Consider the following 20,748-nt stretch of genomic DNA (forward strand, 5'->3'; position numbering starts at 1 on the left):
GTGAGATATGGTGACATTCAACAAAATTTGGTGAGATTTGGTGACATTCACCAAAGTTTGGAGAGATTTCATGATATTCAATTTTTTGTGAGATTTGGTGAGATTTGGTGACATTCACCAGAATTTGGTGAGATTTCATTATATTCACCAATTTTTTTGTGAGATTTGGTGAGATGTGGTGACATTCACATAAATTTAGTGAGATTTGGTGAGATTTCATTATATTCAGCAGAATTTGGTGAGATTCACCAAGATTTGGTGAGGTTTGGAGAGATTCACCAAATTTTGGTGAGATTTGGTGAGATGTGGTGACATTCAACAAAATTTGGTGAGATTTGGTGACATTCACCAAAATTTGGTAAGATTTCATTATATTCACCAAAATTTGGTGAGATTTCATTATTCACCAAAATGTGGTGAGATTTGGTGAGATTTGGTGACATTCACCAAAATTTGGAGAGATTTCATTATGTTCACCAATTTTTTGTGAGATTTGGTGAGATGTGGTGACATTCAACAAAATTTGGTGAGATTTGGTGACATTCACCAAAGTTTGGAGAGATTTCATTATATTCACCAGAATTTGGTGAGATTTGGTGAGATTCACCAAAATTTGGTGAGGTTTGGTGAGATGTGGTGAGATTCATCCAAATTTGGTGAGATTTGATGAGATTTGATGAGCTTCACCAAAAGTTGGTGATGTTTGGTGAGATTCAGTGAGATTCTCCAAGACTGGGTGGGGTTCAGCGAGTTTTGGGGCCGTTTGCTGAACCCCAGGATTCGAGGCGAGCTGTTCCTCCTCTTTCTTCTTCCTCACCTCCATGTTCTTGGTGATGTTGGCACTCACAGGTTGGTTTAGAGTAGAAAAGCACCATTTAATATAGGTAATAGGCATTGGGGACAAACTATAAACATGTAACATGTAATGTACCATATAAAAGATAGAAAATCACCATTTAATATAGGTAATAGGCTTTGGGGACAAACTTAAACATTTAACATGTAATGTACCATATAAAAGACAGCACAGCCCTGGGCAGAGGGGGAGAGAAGAAGCAGTCGGGAGTCAGAGAGGATGTCAGGGTGTGTGTGTGCCTCTGCCTGAGCTGTGAGCAAACCACAGCAGCTCAAGGAGAAAATCTTTTAGATAACTTGCAATAAACTGCCTTGAGACCGAACAACAAGAGGCTGCAGAGTTTTGTTTGGAAGCACGGGTTGGAGGAGAGACTTTCCACCACATGGAACCCCTGAACCAGGCCGGGGTTCCGACAGGCAGGACCTGCCAGGTGTCCCCAGCTGTCCCCAGGTGTCCCCAGCTGTCCCCAGGTGTCACCCACAGCACCACAAGGACCGGGTGAACGCACCAGGCCTGTTCTGCCAACCTCCCCCACCCTCTGCAAACCCCAAATTCCGGGCAGGGGACACGCCAGGACAGCAGGCACCATTCCCTTGTTTCCATCCCATTGTCCCTGGGGATTTGGGAGCTGGGAGAGGACTCATGGACAGCTCAGCAGCACCAAAATTGGGGTCACCCATACTTGGGGTTGTTCTGCTATTCTAAGGCTGAATTTTGCAGTCAAAATCTCTGCCCTTAAATATTTCAGTGTCTCATTAAATATTTTACATGCAGGTTTTTAAGGGAAGGCTTTGCAGTGCTCTGTGGGCACAGGGACATCCTGATGCGGTCCCAGAGGTGTGTCCAGGGAGAAGAATATTGTCCCCTGGACCACGTGTGGGACCAGGGCTCCATCCCACACCGGGGACAGGGCACTGTGGGGACTCCAGGGTGTGGCACCTCCATGAGCACCTTGCTGCACACCAGGATCACAGATCATGGAATGGTTTGGTTTGGAATGGGCCTTAAACAGCAGCCAGTGCCACCCCAGGCTGCTCCAAGCCCTGTCCTTGGACACCTCCAGGGTGGGGCAGCCACAGCTGCTCTGGGCAGCAGGTTCAGGATGGAATCTCAGAGCTGTGGGAGCATCCAGGAACACCTCCCTGACCTCGCTGGAAAAGGCTCTGAGCCCCAGCAGAAGCAGGGCTGGGCCAACAGTACCATCTCCTGGCCATGGGGAGGGCTACTCACATCTCATTCCAAACATAAATCATGACCTCTCTCTCTCAGAAATGCTGCAACAATTCCCTCTTTTTCTTTTGCCATTGAAAAACAACGGCAAAATGAACAGAAGAATCACAGGCATTACTAAAACCCATTAAAACTTAGTCATTAAATTCTATAACACCATTAAAAACACACTTATGGAAAAAAAAAACCAAAGTCGACGATCTTCCGTGGTGAAACACAAAGCTTTGCACAATCCACATCTTTTGTGGAGAGATCAGTGCTCTCTTGCAGTTGCTAAGTTCCACATTCCTCACCGAAATCCATCCAGATCCTGAGTGACACAGCGAGGGACAGCCTCGGGTTTGGATCCTGCTGATCCCCACCGGCATGGAGCTGCAAAAGGGAGCCAGGCTGGATTTTGGGCTGCTCCTGCCCACTCCTCATCCCAGCCCTGGGCACTGGGATGGCTCTGGGGGTGGGAAACCACCCAGACTGCCCTGGGTGGTGGGGGGACTTCACTGCTGTTCTCCAGGGTGGTGGGTCATGATACCTGGAACTCATTACAGCCACCAAGAAATTCAGCAGTGCTGAAAATAGAAGTCTAATCTCAGATCTCAGAGGCAAAGGAATTAAGATCTTGTCCTTCCATCAAGACAGACTCTTGGGCTGACCTTCACTTCAGCCACACAACCCCAGAAAATGTCCTCAGATTCTCAGGGATGCTCCATGGGGGTGGAAAGGATGAGCGGTGTCATCTGAGGAATCTTGAGAAGTGGTTCCCACCTTATCTCAGGTGTCTTATCTCAGGAATTTCAGGTACCCCCAGGTCTAGCTCTTTGAGGAACATGAGGTCAGCTGTCCAAACACCCTCAAATTTCTGGAGTTCCTGGAGGTCTGTGACCTCAAAGAGCCTCCTGACCCCTCAGAACCTGGCTGGGTCCTTTGGGAGGTGAGGACACTGCCCTGGCTGTGCTCTTCACCCCGGGAGCTCTGCTGGGAGGTGAGTTCATCCCAGCTCAGGCGCTCCTGATGTTCCTTCAGCACACTCAGCTTCTCCCTCCATGGAGCCACCCTCACCTCTGGCCTGTCCATGTGGACAAGGATGTGGTCCCTTGTCACCACCCTGTCCTCGTGTCTTCTCTCCTTTCACTGCTTTCCTGATGTTTGGTACATGAGGGTGTTTACCTGACACCTCCAGTTAGCCCAGGGCCAGTCACTTCCTGTGATAAAAGTCCTTTAAAAAAACACTCTAGAAATGACACATTCAAATATCATCTTCAGTATGTGCCCAGGGTTAGATTTCTTACATTAAAGGTGATTTCAGACACTTAAGTCTGTTTTCTTAATTCATTTCAATTCCCTGGAAAACACAGGCAGGGATGGATTTTTTCCCCCTGAATTTACATGTCCATAAAAACCCTGTTTCTTGGTGTTAGAGCTACCCAGGCAACATTCCCTCATCCAAACAAGTATTCCCAGGTTTAGATTGTGCAGCTTGAGGTTATCTGATGCCCTGGCTGAAGGCAACTTCAGAAATTTGAGGGTGTTTGGACAGCTGACCCCACCTCATGTTCCTCAAAGAGCTGGACCTGGGGGTACCTGAAATTCCTGAGATAAGACACCTGAGATAAGGTGGGAACCACTTCTCAAGATTCCTCAGATGACACCGCTCATCCTTTCCACCCCCATGGAGCATCCCTGAGAATCTGAGGACATTTTCTGGGGTTGTGTGGCTGAAGTGAAGGTCAGCCCAAGAGTCTGTCTTGATGGAAGGACAAGATCTTAATTCCTTTGCCTCTGAGATCTGAGATTAGAATTCTATTTTCAGCACTGCTGAATTTCTTGGTGGCTGTAATGAGTTCCAGGTATAATTCACTCTCCATTCCTTCCTGAATTACAGACTTTAATGTGCTAAGCCGTGGCAAGCAGCAGAAGGAACATGTGTCTTCTGTCAGTAAACAAGCTTCTTCTGTAGGTAAATCAGATTTTTATATAAATATAGGTTAGGAGAGAAAAAGTTCATGCCTGGAGTCCTGGGACTTGGATTTTCAGGGCTACGAGGGGTTTGGAAAACAGAGGAAGATAAACATCATTCCCAATCAGAAATATTTTGGTAATGTCACATGGTAAATAGCTCATCAAGGGGATTGATTATAGCAACTTGGTGTTTGCTTATCATCTGCAGCTTGAGCACATTCAGTGCATTCCCCAGGGATGGGTTTGGAATCTGTGTAACGAGGAAAACATGGAATAGATAGAGGGTAAAAACCAGGATATGATGTGTGGGAAAGGGGTTCCTCAGCCTCCCTCTGCTTCTCTGGCACGGGAAATGCTGTGGGCAGAATGTGGAATATTTTTGTTTGTTTATTTGTTTCTAAGAAGTTTCTTTTCCAGCTAGGAGCAGGGAATCCACGGCTCCTGCTGAAAGGAGGAGGAAGAAGAAGCAGGTGAGTTCTGTCAGGATGTCTCTCACAGCTGCTGGACCCTGCGAGGAGTGACGGAATCATTCAGGTTGGAAAAGCCCTCTGAGGTCAAGCCCAGCCATTCCCCAGCACTGCCAAGGCCACCATGTCCCCAAGTGCCACATCCACACAGCTGTTAAACCCCACCACTGCCCTGGGCAGCTGTGTCAGGGCTGGACAACCCTTTGGGGGAAGAAATTTCCCCTAATATCCAACCCAAACCTGCCCTGGCCCAGTCTCTGTCCATGGAAAAGAGTTTTCAATCTTACAGGACGAATTACAAGCTCTGAGTGTTTGATATAAGTAATAATTAAGTGTGGCATGGGTGAAAAAGTAAAATTTTAGGTTTCTAGATTAAAAATTCAGAAGGGACAAAATGGAGGAATTGGGTGTGTCTTGTCCTTTTTCTCCTTCTTCATGCCCTCTATGTTTCACTGGGGTGTTGGCATTTTTCTGTTGGTTTAGGCTGGGGCCACAATGTTTAATGTAGATTATAGATATTGGCACATTATTGTAAATCCAGCACAGGTAGTTTGTGGTATTTAATGTTTGTAACATCCCACTGAGGGCAGAGCCCCACACGCTGCCCTGCAGGACAGAGCTGCGGCAGGGCAGCAGAACATGTTAGAGATAAACAGAATAAACAACCTTGAAACCAGCACAGACCAATTATGGCTTCTGCTTTGGCAGTGGGGCTGAAATACAGAGACTTTTTACAATCTCAGAATCACCAACACCACAGATTCCGACAAGCCCCAGGACTGTGCCTAGACAGATTTTTAATACCTGCAAGGATGAAGAGCACACAACCTCCCTGGGCAACGTGTGCCAGTGCTCCACCAGCATTAAAAATGTGTTTTCCTGAGGTTCAGATGGTGTTTCAGGTGGTGCCCGCAGATCTTGGGCACTACTGAGAAGATCCTGGTTTCATCCTTCCTCCCAGTATTGATGTGAGCTGATGAGATACCTCTGAGCCTTCTCATCCCTAAAAATCCCATCTCTCCCAGACATTCCTTATGGGTGAGGAACTCCAGTGCTTCCCTCATCCTTTATCAAACTGTCCCCTGTGTGTCCATGCCACTGTGGCAGTGGGGTCACAGCACGGTGCTGCAGGGGTGGCCTCACTGACTTTGGGAATGATCCCTCCCTCCTGCAGCCCAGGGTGCCACTCACCACCTTTTACCAAGGGCACACTGATGGTCACTGGTCACCCAGTGCCCAGCAGGACCCCCAGCCCAATCTCTGTCCCAGCTGGGTGTCCCTCAGCAAGTGCCTGGCCTTGTTCCTCCCCAAACACCAAGTTCTGCCTCCTTAGGCCAAGGCTGGAGGTCCCACTGCAGTTTCCAGCCCCACCAGCACCAGAGTTGGCCCAGAAATGGACACAGCAGAGGCCTTAAAGCTGATCCTGGCCCATGTGAGCTCAGGACATGATGACAAGAAAGGATAAGGAAGGCATAATTCCCTCCTCTTTTAAGAAGGAATTATTTTCTGAGCAAGGAATACCCGTGCCTGCTGTGCCCATCACTCCTGGAGATATCAAGGCTGATGGTCCAGGTGGGCAAGAGCCTGATGCCAGCTCCCAAAGGGTGGGCACAGCTTGAGCAGCTCTTTCCTACCTGTCCCAGTGAGTTTGGAGGAAACAGGCCCAGCACAGGGAGTGCAAAGATGGTCAGTGCTTTATTGGTGGCAGGTGCCTGGCAGGGACAGCAGCACAGGGACCCCAGAGCTCACCCACAGCGGGGTCTGGGTCTGCCCCAGGCTGGCCAGGTCACGGTGGGAGCTGCTGGAGAGGCACCATCCCCATCTCCAGCTGGTCCAGGATGGGGGTGACAGGGCCACGCTGTCACTGCCCTGAGGCTGCAGAGCTCCCACCACCATCCTCCTCCTCCTCCTGGTCTGTCAGCAGCTCCGAGGGGTTGGCACCTCGTTGGGGCAGAGCTCTGGAGGGCTGTTCCTTCTCCAGGCTGCAGCCCAGGCCTGCAGGAGATGGGCAGAGGGAATGGTCAGGAGCTGGCTGGATCCAACCTCTCCCCTGTGCTGGAGGCACCCATGGGGATCAGCTCTGGGTCACACAGGGCAGGATGAACCTGTCCAGGGCTGCACCAGAGACCACACCACAGGGATAAGGAGGGAGAGAACCTTGGGCCCTGGAGGAGAAGTGGCACTGTGGGGCCATGCCTGGGTGTTCAGGGGCACCCAGGGTGGAGAAAAAGAGGAGGAGGCTGCCCAGGAGCAGAAGGTGGAGATGGCAAAGCAGAGAGAATGGGCTGGGGGAGGCACTGGGAATGGTGCCTCAGGGGCCATCACCTTCCTCATCCTGAGCCTCTGATGCCTTCCCCTCCGAGCTCTGGGACAGCAGGGCCAGCCTCTTGAGAGCCAGCAGGGCTTTCCCTGTTTTCTGAAGGGAAGAGAACAGACACTGAGCCCTTCAGCCAGAGGCACCCCCCTGTCCCCATCATCCCAGCAGGTACCTGCCACTTGCGCCGCGCCAGGAACTGCCTGATCCTCTCCTTGGACAGCACCTTGGGGCTGCTGGGCTGGGGCTGCTGCAGCCAGGGGTGCAGCAGAGCCCCTGCACTGGGGAGCCGCCGGCTGCAGCACACAGGGGGGTCATGGGGGGCTCCTGCACCCTCACCCAGAGTGCCCCCTCCACCCAAGGCAGAGCTTTCCCCCACCCATCCCCTCAGCACTCCCAAACCCAGCCCAGCTGAGCAGCCCACAGCCACCCCAGGCCCTACCAGGGCTCCTTCTGCAGCAGTTGGCTGATGAAGTCCTTGGCGTGCTGGGAGATCTCCGAGAAGGTCTCCTCCTCAAAGTCCCACTGGGCAGCTGTGACGTTGCTCAGGGTCTCCATGTCAGTGTCCCCCTGGAAGGGCGACTCCCCACTCAGCCTGCAGAGGTGACCCAGGGCATCAGTGAGAGCTCAGCCCGCTCCAGCCCAGCCTGCCCAGCCCAGGAGGGCACTCACAGGATGTAGCAGATGACACCAACACTCCACATGTCTGTGGAGAAGCTCACGGGCTCAAAGGAGACCACTTCTGGAGCCATGAACTCAGGGGTGCCGTGCAACACCTTCACAGGGGTGCCTGGAGCTGCAGAGAGGATGCAGGAGGCCAGTTGGGATCTCCCTGGCACAGAGGACACACCAACACAGCCCAGGTGGAGGAGCTGCCACCCTCCAAGGCTGCCTGCAGCTCTTGGTGCTCTCCCAGAGCCCCTCTGTGTGCCAAACACCCACAGGCAGCAGGACTGGGACACACAGCTCTGCCCAGAGCTGGTGTCCCAGGCAGGTCACCAAGCTCCTCGCTGCTGTGCCAGGCCAGATCCTGGGCAGTGCCAGTCCCTGCCCAGACCCCTGGTGCTCACCCAGCTTCCGTGCCAAGCCAAAGTCGATGATTTTGATCCAGTGGCTGTCAGGGCTGACGCAGACGATGTTCTCGGGCTTGAGGTCCAGGTGGACGATGGCCTGGCCGTGCATGAAGTGCAGCCCCTCCAGGATCTGCCGCACGTACTGGGCACTGCTGGGCTCCGTGTGCTCGAAGTCATCGTCCACGATGCGCTCAAAGAGCTCCCCACCTGCCACGCTGGGGACAACGAGCTGTGGGGACGCTGTGGGGCTCGAGGAGGGGAAGCCCCAGCAGAGAACCCAGCATCTCTTCACCCTTATCTCCAGGAGCTGTGGGTACCCCATCCACCCCACAGCAGCACCCCGTGGTGCAGTGAGCCCTCCCCACCTGCCACTGGGGGGACAACAAGGTGCTGGGGACCCTCCACACTGGGGACAACAAGGTTCTGGGGACAATAAGGTGCTGAGGACCCTCCACACTGGGGACAACAAGGTTCTGGGGACAATAAGGTGCTGGGGACCCTCCACACTGGGGACAACAAGGTTCTGGGGACAACAAGGTGCTGGGGACCCTCCACACTGAGGACAACAAGGTTCTGGAGACAATAAGGTGCTGAGGACCCTCCACACTGGGGACAACAAGGTTCTGGGGACAATAAGGTGCTGGGGACCCTCCACACTGGGGACAACAAGGTTCTGGGGACAACAAGGTGCTGGGGACCCTCCACACTGAGGACAACAAGGTTCTGGAGACAATAAGGTGCTGAGGACCCTCCACACTGGGGACAACAAGGTTCTGGGGACAACAAGGTGCTGGGGGGACCCTCCACACTGGGGACAACAAGGTGCTGAGGACCCTCCACACTGGGGACCCTCCACACTGGGGACAACAAGGTGCTGAGGACCCTCCACACTGGGGACAACAAGGTGCTGGGGACTCTCCACACTGGGGACAACAAGGTGCTGGGGACTCTCCACACTGGGGACAACAAGGTTCTGGGGACAATAAGGTGCTGGGGACCCTCCACACTGGGGACAACAAGGTTCTGGGGACAATAAGGTGCTGGGGACCCTCCACACTGAGGACAACAAGGTTCTGGGGACAATAAGGTGCTGAGGACCCTCCACACTGGGGACAACAAGGTTCTGGGGACAACAAGGTGCTGGGGGACCCTCCACACTGGGGACAACAAGGTTCTGGGGACCCTCCACACTGGGGAAAACAAGGTGCTGGGGACCCCTTTGGGATCTACCAGCCCTGAGGAGGGGAAGCCCCAGCAGAGAACCCAGACTCAGCACTCGGGGTGGACCTCATTGGAGTCACCAGGTTCCCCATCCATCCATCCCACAGCACAGGGACCCCTCCCCACCTTCAGTGCTCCCCCAGCAGAGCCCCACACCTCCAAACCTGACTGCCCCCACTCACTACTCCATCACCATCACCAGCTCGGCGGGGCCCTGGAAGGCGTCGAGGCACTGCACGAGCCGTGGGTGGTGCAGGAGGTTCATCAGCTCCACCTCGGCCCGCGCCGCCTGCTTCTCCTTCGCTGTGCGGGTCCGGAAATATTTCCCAGCCCGGATTCTGCCCGTGGCCTTTTCCTGCAGCCTGTACACAGTCCCGAATTTCCCCCTGGGACACAGGAGGAGGATGAGGGATGGAGGAGCCACCACCACAGCCAGGGGCCATCCCAGGGGTGGGGACACAGGACCCTCACTCACTCCCCCAGCTTCTCCAGCTGTGTGTACACATCCGAAACCTTGTCCTGGCTGTTGATGACCACGTCACGGTGCTCAAAGGCCTCCTCAGCTCCTGGGGGATGGATTAAGATGGGCCATGCAGAGATCCCCCCTGCTTTGGGGGCCAGGGGCCTGTCTTCCCCTCCATGCTAATTCCTGTGTCCCCCCCCTGCTCCATCCCCCAGCCACCCTCCCCACACACTGTGGATGAACCTGGGAGAACGTGGGGACAGGAGCTCCTGGGGCAGCCCAGCACCCTGCAAGTCAGGTTTGGGGTGAAAGGTGCTTTTAGGATAAAAAATCCAAGAGAAATGGGGCCAGGATGGGATGGAGATTGGTACTGATAGAGGGGATGGACAGGGGTCACACCATTGCTGGGGTCCCCTCTGGCTCCCTGGGGACAGACCCAGGGCTCTGCTGTACCTCCTGCCTGGGACATGGTGGTGCCACCAGCTCCTCACAGGGCGCTGGCACAGTCAGGACAGGCGCTGGATGTGTCCCCCGGGCTGGGACAGGGCTGCTGGGGCAGGCGATGGCCGTATCTCTGCTCCAGCTGCTCCCTGGGGCTCTGCACCTTCTCCCTGCCACAGGAGACCACCGGCCTCACTCCACCAGCAGCCACACTCCCCATCCCCCCAACAGACCCACAAGGACCAAGCCAGATTTTAAAGGGAGGCCCCTTGTTGGATAGGGACAATCCCTTCCCAGGAGCACCTCAGCTCCAGACCGATGTTTTTCCCGTGCACTCTCTTACATCAGCCAGGAAATCCCCAGGAAAATCACACTTGTAGGGCAAAGGAGCTGTTTCCTTACGCGTCCCCTCCACGCTCCATCCCCAGAAAGGCTGGGAGGAGAGACAATGACACCCAAGGGTGTCGGGCAACAGCACCCACACCCCAAGCCGGGGGCCACAGCACTGACCTGTCACTGTCCAGTCCCACCTGCAGGTCGCTGGCCTTTCCCTGTCACTGCAGAGCCGCTGGGAAGCTGGGGAGGGAGGGAAGGGGCGATGCTGGAGGTTGAGGACAGCTGGAACCACACGTATGGGGATGTCTCGGGGTACAGCTGGGAGCATCCCTCCCACTCCGTGCTGGGAACAGCCCGGGTTGTCCCCTCCCTTTCCTTCCCAGCAGCACGCTTCCGGACTTGGGGGACAAACAACCCCCACGAGCTGTCCCCATGCCCCAACACCCCCCTTGGCACCCCAACGCCTGCAACACGGAGCTCGGGCAGAAGAACCCCAGGGCAGGGGGGGCTGCAGAGACCCGGCACACCTCATTACACGGCAGAGGTCACCCAGACCTCCCCTATGCAGAATCTGGGGCCTCTCACAGGTTAAATCCGCAGCTGACCCAGCCCCGGCCAACCCCCGCCTCCGTCCCACCCATGGGTGGGTTGAGCACCCACACCTGCCCCCACCCCATCCCGGCTCCACCTGCAGCCGATATCCCAGCGGAGCATCGCTGTACCCAGCACAAGCCCAGGGCCCGGGAGAGCTCAGCCCCGGCTCGGGGAAGCGGGGTGAAGGTGAATTGGGAGCTGCAAATCTACTCCGGGCCTCCAGAGCAGGTGTTCTGGAGGAAAAATGTGTTTCCCAGCTTTTATCCCCCAAAAGCAGGAGCGTGCAGCAGCTCTGGCAGTGCTGCCGTTTGCCCAGGTTTAAAGTGGGAAGAATACCGTGATTTCCTCCCGGAGCTGGCTCCAGAGCGGGGATCAGGCAGTGGCACCGCACAGGGACACGAAATGCCAGGGGAGCCCGGTGGCACAGCAGCCGGGACAGGGGGGTGTCCCCTGGGGTTACCTGCGGTCTCGGGGAGCTTTGGGGCGATGCCTCCGGACGGCTCCCGGCGCCGCTCCCAGGCTGGGCTCAAAGTCCGCGGTCTCCTGCAGGGAGCAGGGGACAAACGGGGTCAGCACGACAGCGCTGTGCCTTTGTCACCGCGACCTCGCCAGCGGCGGGGCAGAGCCGGGCCCGGGGGTCCCTCTGCTCCCGGGACCGAGCGATGCGCGGATGCTCCGGGCTCGGCGGTGCCGCCGGCGTTAGGCTGGACCCCGCTGGGATATCGACTGCGGGGACACCACAGGACACGGGGGTGGCCGGTGGGGCCAGGAGCGTGAGCACGGCGGGGTGAGCCGGGGCGGGCGGTGCGGGGCAGTCCCGGTGCTCGGGGACCGGGGCGGTGCGGGGCAGTCCCGGTGCTCGGGGACCGGGGCGGTGCGGGGCAGTCCCGGTGCTCGGGGACCCGCCCGGGATCCCGGCAGCCGCTTGATGTCAGTGTCGGCCTGACGCTGGTCCCGACGGCAGCACAGAAAGGAGAGAAATGAAAGATTTGGGGTCTGGGGGGTCTGTGGGGGGCTGGCAGCACCCACGTCCCGGCGGGATGGAGCAGCCGGAGGGTGAATCCCCCCGGAGCCGCGTTCCCCGGGCACGGAGCATCGCTGCCATGAGACACCGGCGGCGGGGAACGGCGGCTCTGGGCGGGGATCGACACGGATCGATCCTCGTTACCGACACTGCCCCGCGCTGTCCCGCACCTTTGCCTCCGGTTTGGGAAGGTGGCCCATCTGAAATGTCCTTACTCACCACGGACACCATCTCCTTGTGCCTTATAAAATTAATTAATCTGCTTAATTAATCATTAGTAGGCACACCCAGGCAGCCATTCCAGCTTTGGGAATCAAGGTGTCCCCATCTGCCCCGGGGATCCTCTGGCACAGCCGGGATGGGGACATGGAGGGCACTGTGGCCTTGGGGGCACAGGGGACACCATGGGCATGGGGACACACGAGGGGACTCAGGGGACTTGGGGGGACCAGGGCAACATGAAGGGGACACAGGGAAGGTAACGGACACTGGGGACAGAGGGACATGGAAGCCACAAGGGCCCACAGAGGCCATGGAACAGATGGAGGGATGCAGAAGACGTGCAGGGGACAGGGGACATCGGGGAAACACGGGGGACACAGAGGACATGGGGGCACACGGGGGCACTCCAGGGACAGAGGGACACCGGCGGTGGGACAGCAGGGACTGCAGGGACATGGAAGCACAGGGGACCTGGGAAGGTCTGGGGCCACATGGGGGACACGGAGGCACAGAGAGGGACACGGGAGGGGCGGGAGGGGACACGGGGGGACATGGGCACACACGGGCACACACGGGGGGACACGGGGGGACACGGGCACACACGGGGGGACATGGGGGGGACACGGGCACACACGGGGGGACATGGGGGACACGGGGGGACACGGGCACACACGGGGGGACACGGGGGGACATGGGGGGACACGGGGGGACATGGGGGGGACACGGGGGGACACGGCGGGGGCGGGGCCGCTCGGAGCGGCGCTTCCGGGTTGGGCGGGGCCGGAGAGCGGCACCGCCCTGTGGGCGTGGCCATGACGTCATTAGGGCCGGTGGGCGGGGCCAGGCGGGCGCACGCGGTTTTGGCGCCCCGCAGCGCCCGCGGGCGGGAACGGGAGCACCGGGAGCACCGGGAGCAATGGGAGCACCGGGAGCAATGGGAGCACCGGGAGCACCGGGAGCAATGGGAGCAATGGGGGCACCGGGAGCAACGGGAGCAATGGGGGCACCGGGAGCACCGGGAGCACCGGGAGCAATGGGAGCACCGGGAGCAATGGGAGCAATGGGAGCACCGGGAGCAATGGGAGCACCGGGAGCAATGGGAGCACCGGGAGCACCGGGAGCAATGGGGGCACCGGGAGCACCGGGAGCAATGGGAGCACCGGGGGCAATGGGAGCACTGGGAGCAATGGGAGCTGGACACCAGAAGTGCTGGGAGATGGATACTGGGAGTGCTGGGAGTGCTGGGAGCTGGATACTGGGAGTGCTGGGAGCACTGGGAGCTGGATACTGGGAGTGCTGGGAGCACTGGGAGCTGGATACTGGGAGTGCTGGGAGATGGGAGCACTGGGAGATGGACACCGGGAGTGCTGGGAGCACTGGGAGATGGATGTGGAGTGCTGGGAGCACTGGAGTATGGGTGCTGGAAGCACTGGGAGACGGGTGTGGAGATCTGGGTGCACTGGGAGCACTGGGAGATAGGTCCTGGGAATGCTGGAATTCCTGGGAACTGGGTGCGATGCTGGGAGTGATGGCTGATGCCTGCTGGGAGCACTGGGAGCACTGGGATCCAGGAGCTGGGATGCTGCTGGGTCCTCGTTGCTGAGTGCTGGGGTCAAACCCCATTCTGCAGGATCAGGGTTGTGCAAACATCCACGAAATTATTCCTGACAGTGTGGAAAGGGTTGTGGTACCCTGGCTTTGGGATGCAGTTGTGCTCAGCCAGACACTCCAAGGTGTGGAGGAGCTAAATATGACTGGAAAAGACCCAAATACAGGGAAAATAAATCAATCTGGATCTATAAACCACACTACCTCTGGCAGCAGCTCGGGAATCAGCCTGTCCCTGTGCGGGGTTGGCTGATCCAGCTCCTCCAGGCAGCCTCGGGACAGAGCTGGGCTCAGAGATAAGCGCAACGCCCGGAGGTGTGGGGGTTATCAGCACCCCAGGCTGCTCCTGGCTCCTCCAAAGGCCTGCGTGCTCCCCTGGTGCTCTGCTTCGGGCAGGAACAGGCAGGGAAGGGAAGGAACAGGCAGGGAAGGCAGCAGCAGGCAGAGGATCCCGTGGCTGAGGCTGTCATCAGGCTCTGTCTCTCTGAAAGCACAAAATCCCAGGAGATGGGACACGCCAAACCCCACCTGCACTAGCTGGAGACTGATGTCACAGCTCCTGATACAGAAATCTCCCAGAAATGGATATTTTCTGGTTGGTAGGGGTGGGTCAGCAGAGGGAGAACATCTGAGAGCTCAGGGGCTGCCAGGAGCATCCCAGAGCTCCTGCTCTGCCTCCCAGGGAGATGCCAGCAGACCGGGGTGGGGGACAGGGACAAACCCTCTGGAGGGGCTGTGACAGGGCCAATGTCCCCATCCTGGGCCTGTGGGGACAGGAACAACCCCCAGAGGCCAGGGACAGCCGGTCCCATGCCTGGAAGCCCCTTCCTGGCATGTGGCACCAATGTCACCAGTCCCCCAAGCTCTGCAAAAAGGGTTCTGTCCCCCTTACTACTGGTCATACTGGGACAGTCCAGGGGGAAGTGGATTTGTCCCCTTCCTCCCCACACAATTCCCAGGATTTGGCCCATTTTATACCTCCCCATCCCCTTTCCCATTTAGGAACAGCCAGGCCATATCCAACACCAACCCTCTGGTCAGAAAACATTTGGCACAATTAACCCCCACTCATTAAAATCACATAATGGGGAGGAGAATTTATGATTGAGGATTCACCAGCCCAGGAAAATAAAAGAAAACAAACCTCTGAAACCTCTTTGTCTTCTCATAACATCAGAACTTAATTCCAAATGCTTCAAGGGGCTGGTCAGCCTCATTCCCTGAACTGTTTTTCCCAAAAATCACACAGGGACAGGGCCTGGGCCCAGCCTGCTCCACAAAATGGGAGTTCACTATGACCAACTTTAAACAGAGAGACTTTCTAGGTTTGTAGTGAGGGACTTTTTGTGGGGTTTTCTTTCCTTTTATTTGCAAAATTTATTGCTTATTTTTGCCTTTTACGTGCCCTGAACTCCCAAGGACACATTCCCTTAAAATTCCTGCTGACTGAACCCCCTGTGCACACCCCACAGGGCTCAGCCAGCAAGAGGCACAACCAGTGGGGAAAAATCCCCTTGAAACCCTTGGGAAAGCTCATGGACTCTGCCCTTTGGGTCATTTCTCTCCTTGAGATGTGAGATGGAGGCCAGATAAACCTGGGAGGAGCCCTCTGCAGAGCTGAGGGCTGGGCAGACGGGTGATCTGGGGGGAGAACTGTCACCAGACAAGGGATTTGTGGGGAGAATTGCCACCCCCTGAGCACACCGAGCTCCCTCACCGTGCTGAGGGGACGCGTGTCTGCTGATTGTGCGCTGTGTGTGCTAATTGCGATCCATCTAATTGCGATTCCTGTGTGTCCGCTGTGATCCCCATCTGTGCCTGCTGCTGCCCGGGCCGGTTCTGGAGAAGGACAGAGGCGTTAGCCAGGCCAGGCCTAGAGGCAGGAACCCCCGTTTGGGGCTGAGACCCCACTTGGAACCGAACACCCCCTGAGGCGCTGGGGTCACCCCCGAGCCCGGCCCCTCCCTGGATCCTCCCCGCCTCCACACACCGCCCGAGCAAGGCCGTGCAGCCCTCAGGGGCGGTTTCGGTGTCGCCATCCCGGCCAAACCCCCTTCCCGGAGCTCCACGGGCCCTCCCGGAGCCCCACGGGCCCTCCCGGCCCACCGGGGCCGCGCTCGGTGCTCGGCCGGGCCCGGCCCCTCCTCCGCCCCCCGCGGGGCCTCCTGGGGCGGCGAGTCCGCCACCGCCCCGGCCCCTCCAGCGCAGCGCGCATCTGGACTACAACCCCCACAATGCCTCGCGGCGGACACGCGCACCGCCTCTTCCTCTGCTATTCGCATTGCCATTGGCTCCGCCGGGCCGTCACGCAGAGGCACGGAGCGTTCTGATTGGCGGGAGGGCGGCGGAGCCGGGACGGCGGCTATGGCGGGCGGAGCGGGAGCGGGAGCGGTGCCGCCGCCGCCATTTTGTGTGTGAGGGGCAGGGCCGGGCCCGCTCCCGTGGCGGGCCGGGGTCCCGCCCGCGGCCCCGAACCGGCAGCCGGGGCTCTATCCCGCGACCCGGCGCTCATGGGGGGCGGTGCCGCGGCGGCAGCGGCCGTTTCCCCGCCAGCGGCCCGGGAGCGGAGCTCAGCGCTGCCCGGCGCCTCACGGAGCTGCGCGGCCTGCCCGGGCTCTGAGCCGCTGCACCTGCGTTACTGCCCGGAGCTGGGGCTGGTTTTCGATCAAAATTAGCGTTAAACGGTATTTTAACGTTTCTCGACAGCCGCAGCCCGGTGTCGTGCGGGGCTGGCCCTGCCTGATCCCCGTGAAGAGCGGGGAGGGAGGAACAGCGCAGTGTTTATGGCGGGGTCCCGTCCCTCACACTCCGCGGTTTGGGGGGGGAATAACCCCTGGCATTTATTTCATCCTTTGTTTCACACATCGCAGCCACAGCCCGCGGGGTCCCGCAGCGATCCCGGCCGGATCCAGTGGATCTGGGCTAACATGGCCTCCCCGCCGGGAGACTTAAAAAACAAAAGCGTTCGGTTGTTGCCAGGGCCCGGGGAACTTGTCGGGCGGTAACAAACACAAGCGACCCCGGGTCGGAGGGAGCGATGCCCCTCCGGGGCTGGGGAAACACCTGCTGCGTTGTTTTCCCCATGCAAAGTCAAACCCCAGCTCTTAAAAAACTAAAAATGGCTTTTTTTTTTTTTTTTTTGGGGAGGGATTGAGCTGGCGCAGCCTCCCCATGGCTCCTCGGTGGAACTCCAGTTGCCAGCCCCGTTCTTGCCTCGGCAAAGACCAATAACACTAGCTCATCCCCTGGTATTTGTGGGGCTGGGTTTAGGTTTAAAACAGGGAGATTTGGGAGGCTTCTGCTCTTAAGTGCAGATTGTGCTGTCAGCCATGGGTCAGCCAGCTAAAACCAGATTATTTTACATTTAGGCACTTGATGGGTGGGGTGTTTTTTTTTTTTTTTAATTATGTTTGTTGTTGTGACTCTGCAGATGTTGCTTTAGCAGGTCCTGAATTCCAAAGCATCATAGGGAAAGGTGATGGCTGCCCCAGCCCTGGAAGTATCAACACCAAGGCCAGGCTGCACAGGACCTGGGACAGTGGAAGGTGTCCCTGCCCATGGCAATGGGGTGGAATTGGTCTTTAAGTTTCCTCCAACCCAATCCATTCTGTGATTCCATGATATTTTATATCCCAGCTGCATTTCCAGGGCTGGAAGTCTTATTGTGTGTGTGTCTTCAAATGTTTGTGATAGCTGAAAATGCAATTTCAAGCTGATTTTGTCCAACTCACAAGGGTCACACTTGGTTTGAGCTGTGAGCTTTGCTCCTGCCCAGGTGTGCCGGGGTTTTTGGGGAGCAGAGGGGAGCAATCCCCAAGGGAGCAACTCCAAGGGGTTGCTGTGTCCCAGGGCAGGATCTGGGGTCACCTCACCTCATCCATGGCATGGAGCAGTCTCCATTTTTTTGTGTTCATGCTGTAATTTCAGCCCTTTCTTCTGAAAACAAAACCCTTGAGAGGGGAGGAGCTGGGAAAGCCCTTTGCCAGAGGGTCCCCCAGTGCTCTGCGTTTCCAGGTGCCCCAAATCCAGTGCTGGTGTTATCTTCCCACAGCCATGGAGCCCTGGGGAAGTGATTCCTGCCTGGCCTAGTGACATCCCTGTCCAGAGAATCACGGAATGGTTTGGGTGGGAAGAGACCCCCTGCCATGGCAGCAACATCAGCTGCTCCAGGGAGCTCCAAACCCCATCCAGCCTGGCTGTGGGCACTTCCAGGGATCCAGGGGCTGCTCTGGGCACCTGTGCCAGGGCTTGCCCAGCATGGCAGAGGTTGGCACTGGATGGTGTCAGTCCTTGGCTCCAGAGCTGTGGGCAGCCTGGGGATGGGGGGCTCTCCCCCCGGCCAGGGAGGAGCACGGACGAGCTCCCTGTCCATTCCTGATCCACTCGGAGGTTTCAAAGGTCCCCAAATGTCCCTGGTGTGTGTCTGCAGGAGCTTTGGGCACAGGAGCTGCACTGGGCCCTTGGGATCAGGATAAAGAACAAAGCAGGAAAAGGTGGTGGGGGCGGAGGAGATTGGGAAGTTGATCATTATGGTCCTTTCAGTTGGTTTGTTTGGGCTGGCTTTTTCTAAGTTGTATTTTTTAAAGCATTTGCAGAGAAAACATTGTCCTGTCCCCCCTGCCCTCTGTTCCCTGGTGAAGGCTGTTTTCCGCCGTGGAGCAGCAGGGGTTTGGCCAGGCTGGGGTTAAAACCGGTGGGACTTTTCCAGCCCCGTCTGCCCAGGCCCATCCCAGCTCCTGCCTCAGGTACGGCTTTCATCGCCTCCCACTCCCATCCCGACTTCAGATCAGCCTCAGCCCTCCCCTCCTTCACCCTCCATGGCCCCCTCTGCCCCCCAAAAAACCTTCCCACCTCCTCCCCCTCTCAGGTGCAGCTTCAGCCATCGCCTTTCCCCACTCCCTGTCAGCCATTTCAGAGGCCAACTGCTGACTACCAAAACTTTTCCTTGGGCTGCTCCGAAACTTTAAGGTTTTTCCTCTCACTTGTAGATTGAAGTAGATTTTTTTGGGGGCAGTTTTTGCCCAGATTTCGGTTAATGACCTGGATTCCTGCAGAGCTGTGGGGAAACAGTCAAGTTTAAGCGAGCCTTAGGCAAACAGACAGACTTGAGGCTACTCCTCCCTCTGTGTCCATCACGCACCATTTTACCCCCCTTCCAGGTACTTTTAACTATTTCAGCTCATTAAGCTGAATTAAAGTTGAAAACAAATGGGAGAAAATAATAACAAAAAGGGTTGAGCGGGGAATTACAACTAAGTTTAATCAAACAACAGTTATAACACGACGAAAATAATCCAGGATGTATTCCCTGGTGGAATGCCATTCTGATTATTTTCGAGAAATCACACCAAAACTATTACAGTTACAAGTAATTAAATTTATTAGACCTCTGTATTTTTTATAGTCAGTTTTGGCCAATTTACAGCTTTTCTGGGGATTTTTTTTTCTTTTTTGGTTTAGACACAAAAAAAAAAAAAAAAAAAAAAAACCAAAACCATAAACCAGATATCACCAATACATCAACCCCCCCCACCTCGCCCCGTCACAGCCACCTAAAAAAGGGGGACCCTCGGCCCACCCAGCTGCAGTTTAGCCCATAAAAAGGGTCCGCGGCGATTCTCTGTACAAGGACCGAATGTTCCACCCAGCACTGTAAAACCCCCCCCGCACCCCCGTGCCCAGTGTCACTCCCCCGGCTTGCAGGGGCCCTTTTCCTGCCGGGGCAGCTCCTGCTCCCGCAGCAGCCGCAGGTTCTCGGCTCGCAGCCTGTCCACCTCCCGCTCCAGCGCCTGCACCCGCGCCGGGTCCGCCGCCTCCCCGCCGGCTTTTTTGCTCTCCATCCTCAGCCGGTTGTTCTCCTCCTCCATGCGCGACAGGCACTTCTCCAGCTCCAGGTACTCCTTCACCAGCTCCTGCTTGCTCATGTTCTGCAGGCTCTCCACATGGTACCGCTCGTAGGTCTCCGAGAAGTCCCTCTGCAGAAACTCGCTGCCGTCCCCCCCCATCCCGTCGCTGCCCCCGTCCTCGTCGGCCGCGTCGTCCAGGAAATCCTCCTCGCTCGTGTCGTCCGACTTGGCGGCCGCTCGCCGCGGGTACAGCCCGGTTTTCAGGTCGGGCTCCTCCTGGTCATGGTCCTCCATGAGGAACTGCGTGGTGTTGTAGGGAGCCACCGGCTGCCCCTTGGCGAACATCTCCGCTCGCAGCCGGGAGGCGCGGAGGCTCTGCCGCTCGTCGAACTGCTGCTTCTCCTCCCAGCTCAGCTTCGAGTACGGCTTCCAGCGCCGCTTCTTCTTCGACGGTCGCCGACGGTGCTTCTTCTTCACCGGCCACTCCTCGGTGCGTCCCACGGCCCGGTACCGCGGGCCCAGGCCGGGACGCCCCGCTCCACCCGCCGGTGGCCGCCCCTCGGCGCCGCCCGCCGCCGCCTCCGCCCCGGGGGGCGGCAGCCGCCCGGCATCGCCGTCCTCCGTCGGCGCCTCTCCGCGCTCCGCCTGCGGCTCGGGCTCGGGCTGCGGCTCCGGCCGCGCCTCGGGCTCGGAGCGAAGCTCCGGTTCGCACTGGGGCTCCGGCCCCGGTTCGGCGGGGGCCGCGTCGGCCATAGCGCTGCTCTCGGCTACGCTCGCTGACGGGCGCTACCGGCGCCGCATGGGGCTGGCCCCGCTCAGGCCGCCCGGGACATGGCCCGGGGGAGGTTTAACGCCGCGGGGCCCGCCTCCCCGCGCGCCCCGCACGCGCCGCCGCTCCCGCCGCGATCCCCCCCCACGGCCCGACCCGCGCCCGCCGCCGCCCGCTCCCGACTGCCTCACCTCGGCCGCGGCCGCCCGCTTTATAGCCGCGCGCGCCCCGCCCCGCCCCGCGCAGGCGCGCTGCGCGCCCCGCCCCGCCGCGCGCCGGGCCCCGCCCCCGCCGCGCGCCCCGCGCCGCCGCCACGGCCCCGCGCGCG

General features: G+C 57.9%; 2 protein-coding genes and 1 long non-coding RNA gene across 8 annotated transcripts; 1 reads left to right on the forward strand and 2 right to left on the reverse strand.

Moving 5' to 3' along the window:
- Positions 1 to 6,185: 6,185 nt before the first annotated feature.
- LOC115490676 (myosin light chain kinase, smooth muscle) lies at positions 6,186 to 16,014 on the reverse strand. 6 transcript variants are annotated; one of them, XM_072919213.1, is made up of 14 exons: positions 15,912 to 16,014; positions 15,523 to 15,644; positions 14,010 to 14,289; positions 11,412 to 11,494; positions 10,532 to 10,597; positions 10,034 to 10,191; positions 9,593 to 9,683; positions 9,300 to 9,503; positions 7,894 to 8,111; positions 7,496 to 7,619; positions 7,266 to 7,418; positions 6,999 to 7,119; positions 6,835 to 6,925; positions 6,186 to 6,504 (listed from the first exon to the last, which is right to left on the reverse strand). In XM_072919213.1, exons 6-14 carry the CDS (start codon positions 10,047 to 10,049, stop codon positions 6,371 to 6,373), a joined length of 1,152 nt encoding a protein of 383 aa, XP_072775314.1. In that variant the 5' UTR covers positions 10,050 to 10,191; positions 10,532 to 10,597; positions 11,412 to 11,494; positions 14,010 to 14,289; positions 15,523 to 15,644; positions 15,912 to 16,014; the 3' UTR covers positions 6,186 to 6,370. The 6 variants fall into 6 exon arrangements, with proteins under 6 accessions (XP_072775314.1, XP_072775313.1, XP_072775315.1 ...); XM_072919212.1 differs by having other exon boundaries at positions 15,796 to 15,936; XM_072919214.1 differs by lacking the exon at positions 15,912 to 16,014 and adding an exon at positions 10,365 to 10,454 and having other exon boundaries at positions 15,523 to 15,905.
- Positions 16,015 to 16,130: 116 nt separating this feature from the next.
- LOC115490677 (uncharacterized) lies at positions 16,131 to 17,467 on the forward strand. The gene is made up of 2 exons (XR_003956704.4): positions 16,131 to 16,489; positions 17,236 to 17,467. It is a non-coding gene; the product is annotated as an uncharacterized lncRNA (long non-coding RNA).
- A 1,700-nt stretch (positions 17,468 to 19,167) lies between these two features.
- HEXIM1 (HEXIM P-TEFb complex subunit 1) lies at positions 19,168 to 20,604 on the reverse strand. Its single transcript, NM_001245403.1, is given in 1 exon segment — positions 19,168 to 20,604. A coding segment is annotated over 1 exon segment (915 nt). The 5' UTR covers positions 20,405 to 20,604; the 3' UTR covers positions 19,168 to 19,489.
- Between the last annotated feature and the right edge of the window lie 144 nt (positions 20,605 to 20,748).

This window comes from Taeniopygia guttata, chromosome 27, assembly GCF_048771995.1.
Source record: "Taeniopygia guttata chromosome 27, bTaeGut7.mat, whole genome shotgun sequence".
Lineage (NCBI taxonomy): Eukaryota > Metazoa > Chordata > Aves > Passeriformes > Estrildidae > Taeniopygia > Taeniopygia guttata.